The following is a 14,490-nucleotide window of genomic DNA, read 5'->3' as shown; positions in this document are numbered from 1 at the left end:
AGAGTCGGACACGATTGAGCGACTAAGCGCGCGCGCACACACACACACACACACACACACACACACACACACACACATTATCGCTCTAGAACTCTCTCAGCCCCACCACCCCTTCTGTAGCTCAAATCTCGTTTGTTTCTCAGCTAGATTTCGGCCCCAGCCTCCTCCCTACTCTCTGAACTTGAACTCTCTAGCCCGACAACATAGGCAGAGAGACCTTTCTAAAACTCTCATCCTTTCCCAGCTCAAAATCCTTCTACACTCCCTCTTGACTCAAGACAGAAATCTCAACTCCTCTGCCCTGCCTTCATAACGAAGTTCCCGCCAAGCTCGCTGACCTCCTCTCACCGCTTTGATTGTGCATCTTTCAAACACAACATGTCATAACCCCCAGTGAAACCCTCATGCTTTCATTGCTCCAGGTGCCAGGTCTTGGACTCTTCTCACTACCCAGAATAACCTTTCCTGGGGGATCCTGGCCATTTCATCAGGCCTTAATTCCTCCAGAAAGCAACCTCTGACTCCTGCCTAGTTCCAGATCCCAGGCTGACTGAGGCACTCCTTCAGGCTACCGGTTTTACTGGAATGCTTGTAAAGCCCTCATATGACAGTTCCCTCATTAACTCCCAGCTCGCCCCGATGCCTGCGACACGAACTCCAAGTTCTTCAAGCTGGTCCCTGTTGATGTCTCAGCTAGCATTGTCCCTGGCTGTGCACATGATGCTCGCAGCTGCTGCTGTGCTTGTGATGTGCTGTGCTTAGTTGCTGAGTCATGTAGACCACCAGAAACCTCTGTCTATGGGGATTCTTCAGGCAAGAATACTGCAGTGGGTTGCCATCCCCTCCTCCGGGGATCTTCCCAACCCAGAGATCGAACCCAGGTCTCCTGTGTTGCAGGCAGATTCTTTACTGTCTGAATCACCAGGAAAGCTCAAGAATACTGAAGTGGGTAGCTGTGGTTCTTAAATGTGTCCAACTCTTTGTGACTCCATGGACTGTAGATTGCCAGGCTCCTCTGTCCATGGGATTCTCCAGCCAAGATTTCTGGAGAAGTCATTCCCTTCTTCAGGAGATCTTGCCAACCCAGGAATCAAACCTGCATCTCTTGCATTGACAGGCAGGTTCTTTACAACTGAGCCACCAGGGATGTTTCATCACCCTGAAAGAAGAATGGTTCTTTAGGCTGTTTGCAGTCCTGGCCTTTGCCTCCCCTTCACTGCAATTGAAACTGCATTCACAATTCCCAAAGGCGGGCTAACTCTTTTGTCCACATCTGAGCTCAGATGTTTCCTCCAGGAAAACGTTCTAATTCTGCACCCCTCCCCCCCCCCCCCGTTGGGTCATGTGCCCCTTCTGACCCCCTGGAGTGCCTCATCATTGCACTTGTGACCCTACTTTGTAGTTGCCTGTTTGTTAGTTGGCCTCCCGTAGATTAGCGTCTCCAATATGGAGGCCACCAGCCATGCGTCGGTATTGAGCACTTGAAACAGGATTAGTCCAGGTTAAGGTCTAAGGTGGCAGCTGCTAGCAGATACTGTTTTGAGAATGGCAGGTGCTGGCCTTGAGTCTGATACAGTTCAGAAAATTCAAGTTCTCAGTAATGGAACAGTGCATCTGAGACCATGTCTACAATGACTACCCAGCTCCATTAACAAAAAAATATGTATTTTTTGGCTGCACTGGGTTCTTCTTGCTGCACAGGCTTTCTCTAGTTGCAGCAAGTGGGGACTACTCTTTGTTGAAGTGCGGGGCCTCTCATTGCTGTGGCTTCTCTTCTTGTGGAGCACGGGCTCTAGGTGCTCCAGCTTCAGGAGTTGCAGCGCATGAGCTCATTAGTTTCGGCACACAAGCTTAACTGCTCCTTGGCATTTAGGCTCTTTCTGGACCAGGGGTCGAACCTGTGTCTCCTGCATTGGCAGGTGGGTTCCTATTGACTGTGCCACCAGGGAAATCCTCCAGCTCCATTTTTGATGCCTAAGCCACAGTGACTCCATTTTTATTTTACTTACATTCTTTACTGGTTATAGAAGATGTATGAAGACAATGTATGCTTGACAGGCCATAAGACAGGCTGTTCTGGTCAGCATAAAGTTCAAGACAGATCATGTATCAGCCAGAAGGACTTCCCCATACATCAACATCTGAAAATTTCTTCTATCATAATCTACATCTGAATATAGAAAAGTAAGATTAAAAGGAAAAGCAAAGAGTGTCTAACAGTGCATGACAGATGAGGAAACTGAGTCACCACATGCTTTTCAGATTTGCCCAGAGACAGGAGTTCCCTGGCGGTTCAGTAGTTAGGACTTGGTGCTTTCACTGCAGTGGATCTGGGTTCAATCCCTGGTGTTGGACAACAAAGATCCCATAAGCCAAGCAGCCTGGAGAGCGGAGGGGTGGGGAGGTTTGCCTGGAGAAATTTGAGGTCTGATTGATTTGAAACGAGAATTGGAATCCTGCTGTTTCTAAGCTCCTCATTACAATCTGATATTTGCCAGGAAACATGGAATGCCCACTCTTTCAAGACAGTGGGTACTGAGGCAAGAAGGCGGCCGTTTGTGAATTCCCAGCGCTCTGCGTGGGTAGGAGCTAGAAAGCCCAGCCTTCTGGTTTTTCCTGGCCAGCACCCACAGCCAGCCTTGAGGGCTGTGTCACATTCGGGCAGCTCTTTCCCTAACCGTCTTTCAGCTGCACCCCTCTAACTCTCAGGGACCATAGGACACGTTCCTGAAAATGACGGTCTGGGGATGAGAAAGTGTAAAGACCTCCCGGATTTAGGATGTAACTCTGGCTCCGGCACCCACTTGCTGTGGGACCATCAGCCTCTCACTTAAACTTCTTGCGCGTCAGTTCCCTCATCTGTAAAATGCTAGGACTGAATCTGACACCTTCTTGTTCAAATTCTCTTTTCGGCATATATCCGATTCTTTAGTGACGCTGACTCGTCGTTGTTGAATTTATCTCTTGATTGTCATCCCTACCTGCTTCTCCTAGGTGCTGGGGCTGGGGTTGCTGGGAAGACGTCAATATTTTGGTCTCTGTCGCCCCCAGGAGGCTTAGGAGAGTTCCTTGTTGCAGCAGGTATCCAATGCAGATAACATGTGTCGCCTCTTAAGGTACAGGAAGGCGGGGACTACCTAGGTCTGGTTGGCTCACGCTTTTACCCCCATAAGCTGGTATCTAAGAGCCATTTGTGTTGAACAATACACAACAGATAAGTGTTGAACAAAATAACTCCGCTTCAAGCCAGCGGAACTAAAGGTCCTTGGAACCCTTCCTTTGAGGGGTATGTTTCCGGGCGGAAGGCTTTCACGTGACCCCCCCCCCCCCCCCCCCCCCCCCCTCTGCTCGGTGGTCGGAGCCCGTGTGTCCCCACTTAGGGCTCCCGGGTAGGGGGTTAATGTTTTCGCCTCCTGCACTCCGGGATCGGGCTTTCGGGAGGCCATTCCTCATAACGGACGAACAGAAGGGTCACGCCCGGAGTAAGAGCCCTGGAGCACGAGACCAGGTCACCAAGACCGGACCTGCTGACCCACTGAGGGGACATGGTGCTTGCAGCTACTGCTGTGCTAGTGATGTGCTGCGCTTAGTTGCTGAGTCATGTCCGACTCTTTGTGACCCCATGGACTGTAGCCCTCCAGAAACCTCTGTCTATGGTTTGTGCCGAGCCTCTTGGGAACAGAGAAGCGGCGGAAACCAGGCAGGTCTTGGGGCGGGGGAGCGGGGGAGGTGGCTTTGGAAAGAGACGGTGGGGAGGTGATGGGATCGACCGAATACAGACTCTGGAGGTGAGAGGCTTCATTGGCGGCCGCGGTGGGGATGGCGAGGGTGGGGGGCAGTGGAAACACTTCATTGGTGTCGCAGGACCTGCATGAAAGGAAGAGACCTTGGAGCTGGAGAGAAAGATACTCGAAGGGTATTTAACCGTCTGCTTTGCCCCTTCGCTCTGTCCTTATCAATCCCTGCTCACTGACTGGACGGGCACAGACGCCGTGAGTGGGGAAGCCCAGTAACACAGCCCCACCCAGCGCGCGGCTGTCCCAGCTGCCTGCCGGCTTCCAGGAACGCGGCCTGTCTCAAGGCCCACGCCCTCGTCCGTCCGGACGTCCGGTGCTTCATTTGTGAAGCTTGTGGCAAGGCCTTCAAAGGACCCCGCTGTCTCTGCCCGCCCCGTCTCACCCACCGAGCTTCCTGCCGCTGCTCTTGCTGCTCCTGGCAGGTCAGCCTTACCAGGGAGCCGGTCAGCACGCCCTGGTGTATCAGGGCAGACTGGGTCTCCTGCTAATGTGGGCACAAAAAGGGAAAGATACAGTGAAAGTCTCTCAGGCGTGTCTGACTCTTTGCGACCCCATGGACTGTAGTTCATGGGATTCTCCAGGCCAGAATACTGGAGTGGGTAGCTGTTCCCATCGCCAAGGGATCTTCCCAACCGAGGGATTGAATACTTGTCTCCCGCATTGCAGGCGGATTCTTTACCAGCTGAGCCATCAGGGAAGCCCGTGGTAGATGCATAGGGAGGGAAGGGCACAACAGGCATGCCTTTAGGGGGCCACGTCCTGGGAATCCTGCCCCAGGCCGCCAGCATCCAGCTCGAGGGCTGTCAGTTGCAGAGCTAGGCCCTGGCATCTCTGAAGGACAAGGCAGCATCCTTTTCTGTGCTGGGTCTTTCTAACACTGTATGATCTTCAGCCTTCGGGTGTGCTGCGAGTCCGTGGGTGGCAGGGGAAGCAGGAGACAGTATCATGAAAGATGCATTCACCTCCCAGGGCGATTTCTGGTCTCCTTGGCTCAGATGGCAAAGAATCTGCCTGCAATGCAGGAGATCCCTGGGTCAGGAAGGTCTCCAGGACTGGGAAATGGCAACCCACTCCCGTTTTCTTGTCTGGAGAATCCCCATGGACAGAGGAGCCCGACGGACTACAGTCCATGGGGTCATAAAGAGTTGGACACGACTGAGCGACTAACAACACTTTTTCCTATTGTAGAATGACTGGTTCCTTCTCCAGCCTAGAACGATAAAGTGACTTTTAAAGGCAAGTCACTTTTCGGACAAAAGCTATCTCTTTTGTCTTCCCTCCCTCCGCATCTGCCGCGTCTCCAAATAGTGACTTTATACTGGCTGGGTATTTTCTTTTTTTCAACCCTCCGATGGCAGAGGTGAGGCGCTCAGGCACCCGGAACTGTGGTTCGCGGGTGTTTGTTTCCCGCCGGGACGGATGCCTCGGGCCCCGCCCGTCCGCAATGGTGGCGGGAGCCGGAAGAGGGCTTCGGGCTTTTAGAATCCACCTCCACCGCGCCGCGGACAGACGTCCTGGGGCCGCCTCTCGGGCCACTTCCCGCCGCGCTCGGACCCGAGAGGCTCCCGCTCCGCCAGCCTGCGCCGGGAGGCAGGGCCTGAGCTCCGCGCGGCCGGAGAGGCCCGAGCGGCGCGGTGCGTCCGCTGGGGCGCCCGCTCAGACGCAGGCACGCGGGGCGGAACGACTCGGAGCTGGTGGGTTCCGCGGAAAGAGCTAATTTAGAGGATCCCGCGTATGTCCGCCCCCCAGGCTCTCAGAGGGCTCCTCGACCCCGAGCCTCTTCGGGGGCCATGGGCCCTCCTTCCCTAGGATGGACCCCACCCCGGGGCCCCTGCCCACCTCAGAAGGCCCGTCACCCGCTCACCGCCGGGGATGGTGTTGGCCCTGCGTGGCCGGAGCCCAGGCGCTCCTCCTGTCCCTGTCCCTCCCCGGGAGCTCCCCGCATCGCCGGAGCCACAGCACTCCCCGCTCGGAGGTCTTCAAGCACGCCAGCGAGGATTCGGAGGCGTCGCTTCATACACCTGCCCGCTGTGCTCTTGTGTTCTCAGGAGGCCCGGCGGCTGGCCCAGCACGTCCAGGACCGCTCGGCTGGAAGGGATTTCCTGGACGGTGGAGAGACCGCAGGGGCCCCGTAGAGGCTCCCGTTTCTGGTACAGAGGGTAGAGTGCGGGGTCTGGGCCCCCTGCTTACTTGCCCTATGATCTGAGGCTGCCTCGCTGGGCCAGTTTCCTCCTCCTGAAATTACTTGTGACCTCCAGCTATCCTGGCCAGCGGGGAGAAGCAGGAGTCTCTTGTTGGACCCCTGACTCTCCCACAGCCTCTCTTCATAGCCTGGGATTGATCACCACCCATCCTGGACTCAGTTTCTGTGAGATGGGACAGAATGAAGCGTCCTTATTAGGTGAGCTGCAAACTCACCTAATATGAAGGTAGCACACAGTGTTGCGTAACTTTTATTTTTTCCTTTGACCGAGCAGAACAACTCGCGGAGTCTTAGTAGCGCCTTGGCGGATCTTAGTATTAGTTCCCAACCAGGGATGGAACTTGCGCCCTTGGCAGTGAAAGCCAGGAGTCCTAAGCACTGGACTGCCAGGGCGTTACCTTCATCACTTCTTTCTAGTAACTCATGGTGCCTGCTGAGGCAGATGAAAATAAACGTTAGTTAGTTTGAGTCCTTTTTAAATTGCAGTGGTAGGGCTGGAACCCGACCAAGGTGGGAACCTTTCCTTTGTGGGTGTGGATTGTAGGCTGGAGTGCTGTCCTAGGAGTAGGTCCCTCAGTTGGGTCGGAGCTGGGTGATGCCACATGTGGCTGGGCCACGTCAAGAAGGGCCTCAGATCCCAGGCGGAGGAACCTGGGGACTTAGTCCTGAGGGTCACAGGGGATGTGAGAAGGTTTCATGCATGTGAGGCAGCTGTGAGATGAGTATCGGGCCAGGGTGGGAGGAGTTCTGGGGGCCAGGGTACCAGGGAGAAGGCTGGTGCAAGGGCCCAGGTGGGAGGAAGGAGCCAGAGCTGGAGCTTGGGGGGTGGAGGAGGAGGGAGGGAGCACTCGGTGCCTGCCCGGCTTTGGGGAGTGAGGTGGGGGGGTGGGATGGGGACCTATGGGTGGATGTAGGGCGTCACCGAGACCCTGTCCCAGGAGAGAAGCAGGGCATTTTGTTTGGGTGGGGGAGATGAGCTTTACCTTCGGGCAGGGTGACTGAATTCCATTCATTCGATCATTTAACCAGTATTGAATTCAGCTGCTCCTGGCTCCCCAGACCTTTGCTAGAGTCTGAGGATAGACTTGCCCAGGACAGAGCAGGAAAGGCAGGCAGGAAAACAGCAAATCCGTTAAGGAGCAAGACCCTCAGGGACTGTAAATCGAGATGCAGAGGAGATGGCCCGAGGGGCAGAGGGGGGCCTCCCCTCCCCTCCCTGCCTCTGATATCACCTGCAGTGCTCCAGTGATGAAGGGTTACTTGAGTTCCCACCTGGCCAGAAAAGATGCATCCTTGTAAGGGGTTGGGAGGAACATTCCAGAGGGAGGAACAGCACACACAAGGCCCAGGAGGTGGGAGAGGTTGGCAAGGGGGCACTGTGGTGCTGGGGGCCAGTCCACACAGGGCTGGGGCGCTTCTGGGGTTTACTCTAAAGTGCAGCAAGAAGGGTTTGGGGTTAGGGAGTGACATGTTTTGGTGGGTTTACAAAATTGCTTCAGTGTTGCCATAGGGAGAGGGGGCCAGAGGAGGCAGAGGGGTGGGAGGGGAGGCTGTTACCATGGCAGCAGTGGGCTGGGGACAAGCCCGAGGTGCCCGCAGACAGTGGCCATGACCTCTGACTCAGGTCAGGTAGAGGCAGTGCCATCCTGGCTCCCCCACCTGAGGATGCATGGCTTCCGGCCCATCACGTGACCTCTCTGAGCTTCTGTTTCCTCGTCTATAAGGTTGGGATCCTCAAGACGCTTCCCGTCTGGGTCTGCTCTGAGGACTCGGTGCATCTAACAACCACAACCGCTGGCACCCTGCTGTTCAGTCGCTCAGTCATGTCCGACTCTGCGACCCCATGGACTGCAGCATGCCAGACCTCCCTGTCCACCATCTCCCGGAGTTTGTTCAAACTCATGTCCATTGAGTCTGTGATGCTGTCCAACCATCTCATCCTCTGTCATCCCCTTCTCCTCCTGCCCTCAGTCTTTCCCAGCATCAGTGTGTTTTCCAGGGAGTCAGTTCTTATTAGGTGGCCAAAGTATTGGAGCTTCAGCTTCAGCATCAGTCCTTCCAATGAATATTCAGGGTTGATTTCTTTTAGGATAGATTGGTTGGATCTCCTTGGAGTCCAAGGGCACCATAGGAAAGGCCCAATAAATGTTAGTCATTGTTACTATGTCGAGATGGGTGTGGTTCTCACCTACAAAGCTAGTTTTCTGGATCTGAAACTTAAGAAAGGGATCCAGGGGAGAGATTCACGGGGGTGTCTCTGTAGCCCAGGATCTGTGTTGTTCCCTCTAGGGACATTTGGCCAGACCTGTTGTCACAGCCGGGTGAGAGGTTTGGGTGGGGGCGGGGGTGACAGTGCTCCTGGCATCTGAAGGTGGCACCACAGATGCTGGTCAGCCTCCATAGTGTGCAGGACAACTCCGCAGCAGAGAATGGCCCAGCCCCCAGAGGTCAGCAGCGCCAAAGCTGAGATGCCTGGCGTAGACGGAGGGGTGTTGGCCCCTTAAGCCAGTGTGCTGCTGTTACTGCTAAGTCGCTTCAGTCGTGTCCAACTCTTTGCAACCCCGTGGACTGCAGCCTACCAGGCTCCTCCATCCATGGGATTTTCCAGGCAACAGTACTGGAGTGGGGTGCCATTGCTGGACACCCTCTCTCAATCCACCAGTTTCCGTCCATTTTCCCTACCACCTGCCATGAAACTAGAGGAGGAAGAACTTGTAGGACCAACAATATACAGTAGGGAGCCACACTTTAAAAAGTGAAAAGGAACAGCTGAAATAATTTTAAGGACTCATTTAATACTTAACCCACTCAGTTTACCCAGAGTATCCTTTCTCAGTGGAATCCACACAGACATCATTCACGATGTACTTTACACTCTTTGTACTCAGTCTTCAGAATCTGAGGGGTGTCTGCATCACAGCCCACCTCAGGTCAGCCTGGACACATGCCAAGTGCTCGAGAGCCACGTGGTGGCCAGTGGTTGCCCTTCAGGACTGTACAATTCTGGAGGATCTTTGTTTTTCTAATAAAACTTTTATTGAATAAAAAATTAAGACAAACACCAAAGTTATTCTCCAAATCATGTAAGATATAGTGATGCCATACAGTAGGCCCTTGTTGGTTATCCATTTGAAATATAGCAGTGTGAACATGTCCATCCTAAACTCACTATCCTTCCCTCCCCATCCTCTCCCACCTCCAGAACCATAAGAGCCTTCTTTTAAGTTGGTGAGTCTGTTTATTTGTTTTGGTTGCATCAAGTTTTAATTGTGGCATGTGGGATCTAGTTCCCTGACCAGGGATTGAGCCCCGGCCCTCTGCATTGGGAGTGTGGAGTCCTAGTCACTGGACCACCAGGGAAGTCCCTGTGAGTCTGCTTCTGTCTTGTACATAAGTTCATCTGTATCATTTAAGATTCTGCATATAAGGGATGTCATACAATGTTTCAGTTTTTCTGACCACTCAGTATGACAATCTCTAGGGCCATCCATATTGTTGCAAAAGACATGATTTTGTTCTTTTGCTGGTGGAGTAATATTCCATTGTATCTGTGAATGACATCTTGATCCATTTATTTGTTGATGCGCCTTTAGGCTGCTTCCATGTCTCCTCTATTTTAAACACAGCTGCAGGGGAGGATCTTTAGCCTGATACCACAATTGTTTGGTCACTTGCAGGTTTCTTGAAGGTTTTCTGAAGAATGTTTCATCAGTTCAGCTTACTGTTGCCCCACCTAGAGACTTTTTTCTATTTCTGGGGATTTGTGTGTGCATTTTCTGGTATTTAGATTCAGTTCAGTTCAGTCACTCAGTCGTGTCCGTCTCTTTGCAACCCCATGAATTGCAGCATGCCAGGCCTCCCTGTCCATCACCAACTCCCGGAGTTCACTCAAACTCATGTCCATGGAGTCGGTGATGCCATCCAGCCATCTCATCCTCTGTCGTCCCCTTTTCCTCCTGCCCCCAATCCCTCCCAGCATCAGAGTCTTTTCCAATGAGTCAACTCTTCACATGAGGTGGCCAAAGTACTGGAGCTTCAGCTTTAGCATCAGTCCTTCCAAAGAACACCCAGGGCTGATCTTAAGAATGGACTGGTTGGATCTCCTTGCAGTCCAAGGGACTCTCAAGAGTCTTCTCCAACACCACAGTTCAAAAGCATCAATTCTTTGGCGCTCAGCTTTCTTCACAGTCCAACTCTCACATCCATACATGACTACTGGAAAAACCATAGCCTTGACTAGACGGACTTTTATTGGCAAAGTTATGTCTCTGCTTTTGAATATGCTATCTAGGTTGGTCATAACTTTCCTTCCAAGGAGTAAGCGTCTTTTAATTTCATGGCTGCGACACCATCTGCAGTGATTTTGGAGCCCCCCAAAATAAAGTCTGACACTGTTTCTACTGTTTCCCCATCTATTTCCCATGAAGTGATGGGGCTAGATCCCATGATCTTAGTTTTCTGCATGTTAAGCTTTAAGCCAACTTTTTCACTCTCTTTCATCAAGAGGCTTTTTAGTTCCTCTTCACTTTCTGCCATAAGGGTGGTGTCATCTGCATATCTGAGGTTATTGATATTTCTCCCGGCAATCTTGATTCCAGCTTGTGCTTCTTCCAGCCCAGCGTTTCTCATGATGTACTCTGCATATAAGTTAAATAAGCAGGGTGACAATATACAGCCTTGACGTACTCCTTTTCCTATTTGGAACCAGTCTGTTCCATGTCCAGTTCTAACTGTTGCTTCCTGACCTGCATATAGGTTTCTCAAAAGGCAGGTCAGGTGGTATGGTATTCCCATCCCTTTCAAAAGGGAATGGCAAACCACTTCGGTATTCTTGCCTTGAGAACCCCATGAACAGTATGAAAAGGCAAAATGATAGGATACTGAAAGAGGAACTCCCCAGGTCAGTAGGCATTTAGATTATTGCCCAGTAAAACATATTTGCGATCCAAGCCAAATATAACTCAACCCTCTGTGGCCCGCGGGTCTCCAGTTTGCAACTGGCTGAGTGTGGGTCAGGAGCTGTACCTCAGGGTGGGCAGCCACTAGCCACCTATTTATTTAAAAAAGAGAAACGTTTTAAAGTCAGGTCCTCAACCACGAGCCACCTTTCAGATATGCGGCAGTTCCCCTGCACAGAGAGCAGGTCAGAGGATTTTTCCATCATTGCAGAAAGTTCTTGTTGGCAGTTCTCTCAGAGGGAGCTCTGGCCCAACCCGGGTCCTTGGTCGGGGCGCGACCTTAGTGCCGGTTCTCTCTGCTCTGTGCCCCCAGCTGCCGCGCTGGCCCCACGCAGCTCTGGTGCCGGCGGCGCGTGGCGTTCGCTCCCGGATCATCGCGCAACCGGAGGACGAACTGCGGGCGCGCGGAGTGGGGCCTTGCGCGCGGCTCCCAGCGCTGCTCTCCGGGTTCCAACTCCTCGCGTTCTCCGCCTGCGCCCGCCTTGCAGCGCTGCGGCCACCTGGCTGCCCGGAGCCGACCCCCGCTCTAGGTCCCGGGCCGGCCTGGATGCCCTGCCACCCTCTGGTCATCGGCACCCCCACCCCCCAATCCTAATCTCCCCATCTGGGGACTCTGGTTCTCTCCGGTCCTCTGTCCCCTTCCCCCGTCCCCCCATGAGAAGCGCCCCCCATCTCCCCATCTGGGGACTCTGGTCCTTTGGGCCCCCCTCCCCCCCAACCCACCCAATGAGAAGCCCACCCCTCCGTATCTGGGGGCTCTGGTCCTCGGCTCCCCCGATATGAGAAGCCCACCCCTCCCCATCTGCCCATCTGGCAGGCTTTGGGCTTCTCTGGGCCTCGGTTTCCTCACTTTGCGGGCGGGAGGATCCCAGCGGGGACACGTTGGCCCCCAGGCTGGCCTCTGGACCTGGGACCTGCATCAGCCCCGCGGGCAGAAATGTCGGCCCTCCCGCCCTCGGCCTCGCCGGGCAGCGGACGCAGGCGGGATGGCCGGGGCGAGGAGACGGCCTGGGCGACCCCGCTCGGGCGGGACTTCGGGCAGACGCAGCCCCGCCCACCTTCGTTTACCCTCCGACCTAGGTTCCAGGCCCCGAGCAGCTCCCGGCGCGGGCGGTCGCTGCGGTTCTCGCGCTCTGGCCCCCTCCCCGCTCCCGACCCCCAGAAGCTCAAGAGCGGCGGAACCTTCGCTGCGGCGCGCGCTTCCGGCCGGCGCCGTTTCCCAGGGACGCCGCCGCCCCTCGCGCCCCCGCGCCCCCCGCGCCTGCGTTCCCGGCGCCGCCGGCCCGGAGCTCCCCGAAGCTTCGGCCCCGCCGCCGCCGGCCCTCGCGAGGGGAAGCCCGGGCCGCACGGGACCTCGGCCCGCTCCTCCGGACCCGAGAGGCCGCTGCACCGGGTACAGGGGTCGGGATGGAGGGAGGAGCCGCGCCGGGCCGGCCGTAACCGGGGTGGGGGGTGGGGCCGGCCACGGCGGGGATGGAGGGGCAGGGGCAGCGCGGGTCCTGGGGGAGCGCGGGAAGCTGAGCGAGGCGGCGGGGTGGCGGCGCTGAGCCGGGCACAGCGCGGGGAGGGATGGGGAAATAAAGGTGCTGCATCCCGCGGAAGGGAGGTGCTTGGGACGGGGGCTCCGGCAGCTATGGAGAGGGTCGGAACGATGTCAGCGGCCTATGGGTAGGGGCCGGGCCAGAGAAGGACCCCCGGGAACGGGGGAGCTGGGGATGTAGCAGGTGTGAAAGTTCACAAGGCGACGCCTGCACAGAAGGCTGGCAGTTCAGGTGTCCTAGCGATGCGTACCTGAAATTCGGAGGTTAGATGATGGAGTGAAAGTCGCTGAGTCGTCTCCGACTCTGTGCGACCTCAGGGACTGTAGCCTGCCAGACTCCGCTGTCCATAGGATTCTCCAGGCCAGAATACTGGAGTGGGTAGCCGATCCCTCCTCCTCCAGGGGATCTTCCCACCCCAGGGATCGAAACCAGGTCCCCCACGTTGCAGGCGGATTCTTTACCGTCTGAGCCATCAGGGAAGCCCCTAGGTGATGGAAGAGTGTGTTGAATCCTTAAGGTGCCAAGTGTAGGAACAAGTTAGAGGAGCTCCGGTTGGAAAAGTGGGGAACTGGATTAGTGGGACTCTGGGGACGTACCTTGGGAGGAAATTAAGAGCAGCCATAGACGTATCCAGGTTTGGGAGCCCTTCCAGGGAACTAGTGGGCATGGAGGTCTAGGAGGTCTGGAGGCCAAAGAGAGGCCTCTGCGGTGGTCCTGGTGGTGGGGTGGGGGGTGGGGAGAGGATGCATCCTAAGTTGTGGCCGAGGAAGCGACCCGTTAGACAAATTCTGGAGGCAAGACTCCTGGCGAGACTTGGAAGAAGCCATGAAGATGTAAAGGACAAAATAGGCTTGGGATTTGATTGGCTGTCGAGGAGTGAGGGAGGCGGGAAGCAGGAGGAAGGCGAGGAGGAGGAGGAGGAGGAGGAGGAGGAGGAGGAGGGAAGAGGCCGGGTGATGCCTTCGGGTCCCCTGGGGGAGGAGAGGAGGACTCGCGAGGAAAGGCAGGTGGGGTCTCTGAGCTGCTGAGCTTAGCGGGAGAAGCCGTCGAGGCTGCCTGGTGCGGCCGAGCGAGTCGGCCTGGAGGCAGCCCCCTTTCCCGTTAGGGAGGAGGTCAGTGGGACAGAGGGCCGCGAGCGCTGAGACGGCGGGGACACTGTCCCCGGGCAGCGGCCGTGTTGACCTGTCTCCCCTCCGCCGCTCCCAGCTGCCGCTCCGGATGCTGCTGTTGCCGCCGCGGCCCCCCCACCCTCGGGCCTCCTCTCCCGAGGCCATGGACCCGCCGCCCCCCAAGGCGCCCCCTTTCCCCCCGGCGGAGGGCCCTGCCTCCACTGCGTCCTCGGCGGCGGGGCCCCGGCCCCCGCGGCTGGGCCGCCACCTGCTCATCGACGCCAACGGGGTCCCCTACACGTACACAGCGCCGCTGGAAGAGGAGCCGCGCGGCCCGACCCCGCGCGAGGCGCCGCCTGGAGAGCCCGGGCCGCGCAAGGGCTACAGCTGCCCCGAGTGCGCCCGCGTCTTCGCTAGCCCCCTGCGGCTGCAGAGCCACCGTGTGTCGCACTCGGACCTCAAGCCCTTCACGTGCGGCGCCTGCGGCAAGGCCTTCAAGCGCTCCAGCCACCTGTCGAGGCACCGCGCCACGCACCGCGCCCGTGCCGGGCCGCCGCACGCCTGCCCGCTCTGCCCGCGCCGCTTCCAGGACGCCGCGGAGCTGGCGCAGCACGTGCGGCTGCACTGAGCCGGCGGGCGGCCCTGGCTCCCCTCCCCGCGCCCGGCGCCCCAGGTGCCGCTCCCGCGTGGTGAGCACCTGCCGTCTGCGCGGGAGGGTCGACGAAAGGCTGCGGCCGCAGCCTGGTTCGCTCCTGCGTCTCCCCTCGCACCCGCCACCCTCACTCTCTCTTAATAAACATTCCGCACTTCGCTTCAGGGCTCTTATTTGCGGCGCTGGGGCGGGCGCGGGTGGTGAAGCCAGACCGTGAGCACGTGGGAACC

General features: G+C 56.5%; 1 protein-coding gene across 3 annotated transcripts; it reads left to right on the top strand.

Annotated features, from left to right (window-relative positions):
• The first annotated feature begins 4,239 nt into the window (after window positions 1–4,239).
• Window positions 4,240–14,419, top strand: ZNF580 (zinc finger protein 580). Of its 3 annotated transcripts, none has more exons than XM_044930905.1 (4): window positions 4,240–5,491; window positions 5,846–5,947; window positions 11,272–12,351; window positions 13,706–14,419. In XM_044930905.1, the coding sequence occupies exons 3-4, from the start codon at window positions 11,896–11,898 to the stop codon at window positions 14,234–14,236; spliced, it is 987 nt and encodes a 328-aa protein (XP_044786840.1). In that variant the 5' UTR covers window positions 4,240–5,491; window positions 5,846–5,947; window positions 11,272–11,895; the 3' UTR covers window positions 14,237–14,419. The 3 variants fall into 3 exon arrangements, with proteins under 3 accessions (XP_044786840.1, XP_025125410.1, XP_044786841.1); XM_025269625.2 differs by having other exon boundaries at window positions 5,846–6,198; XM_044930906.1 differs by lacking the exons at window positions 4,240–5,491; window positions 5,846–5,947; window positions 11,272–12,351 and adding an exon at window positions 13,587–13,611.
• Window positions 14,420–14,490: the final 71 nt, after the last annotated feature.

This window comes from Bubalus bubalis, chromosome 18 (genome assembly GCF_019923935.1).
Source record: "Bubalus bubalis isolate 160015118507 breed Murrah chromosome 18, NDDB_SH_1, whole genome shotgun sequence".
Taxonomy (NCBI): domain Eukaryota; kingdom Metazoa; phylum Chordata; class Mammalia; order Artiodactyla; family Bovidae; genus Bubalus; species Bubalus bubalis.
Note: the sequence above shows the minus strand (reverse complement) of the source record. Positions and strands in the feature narration are given on the sequence as shown.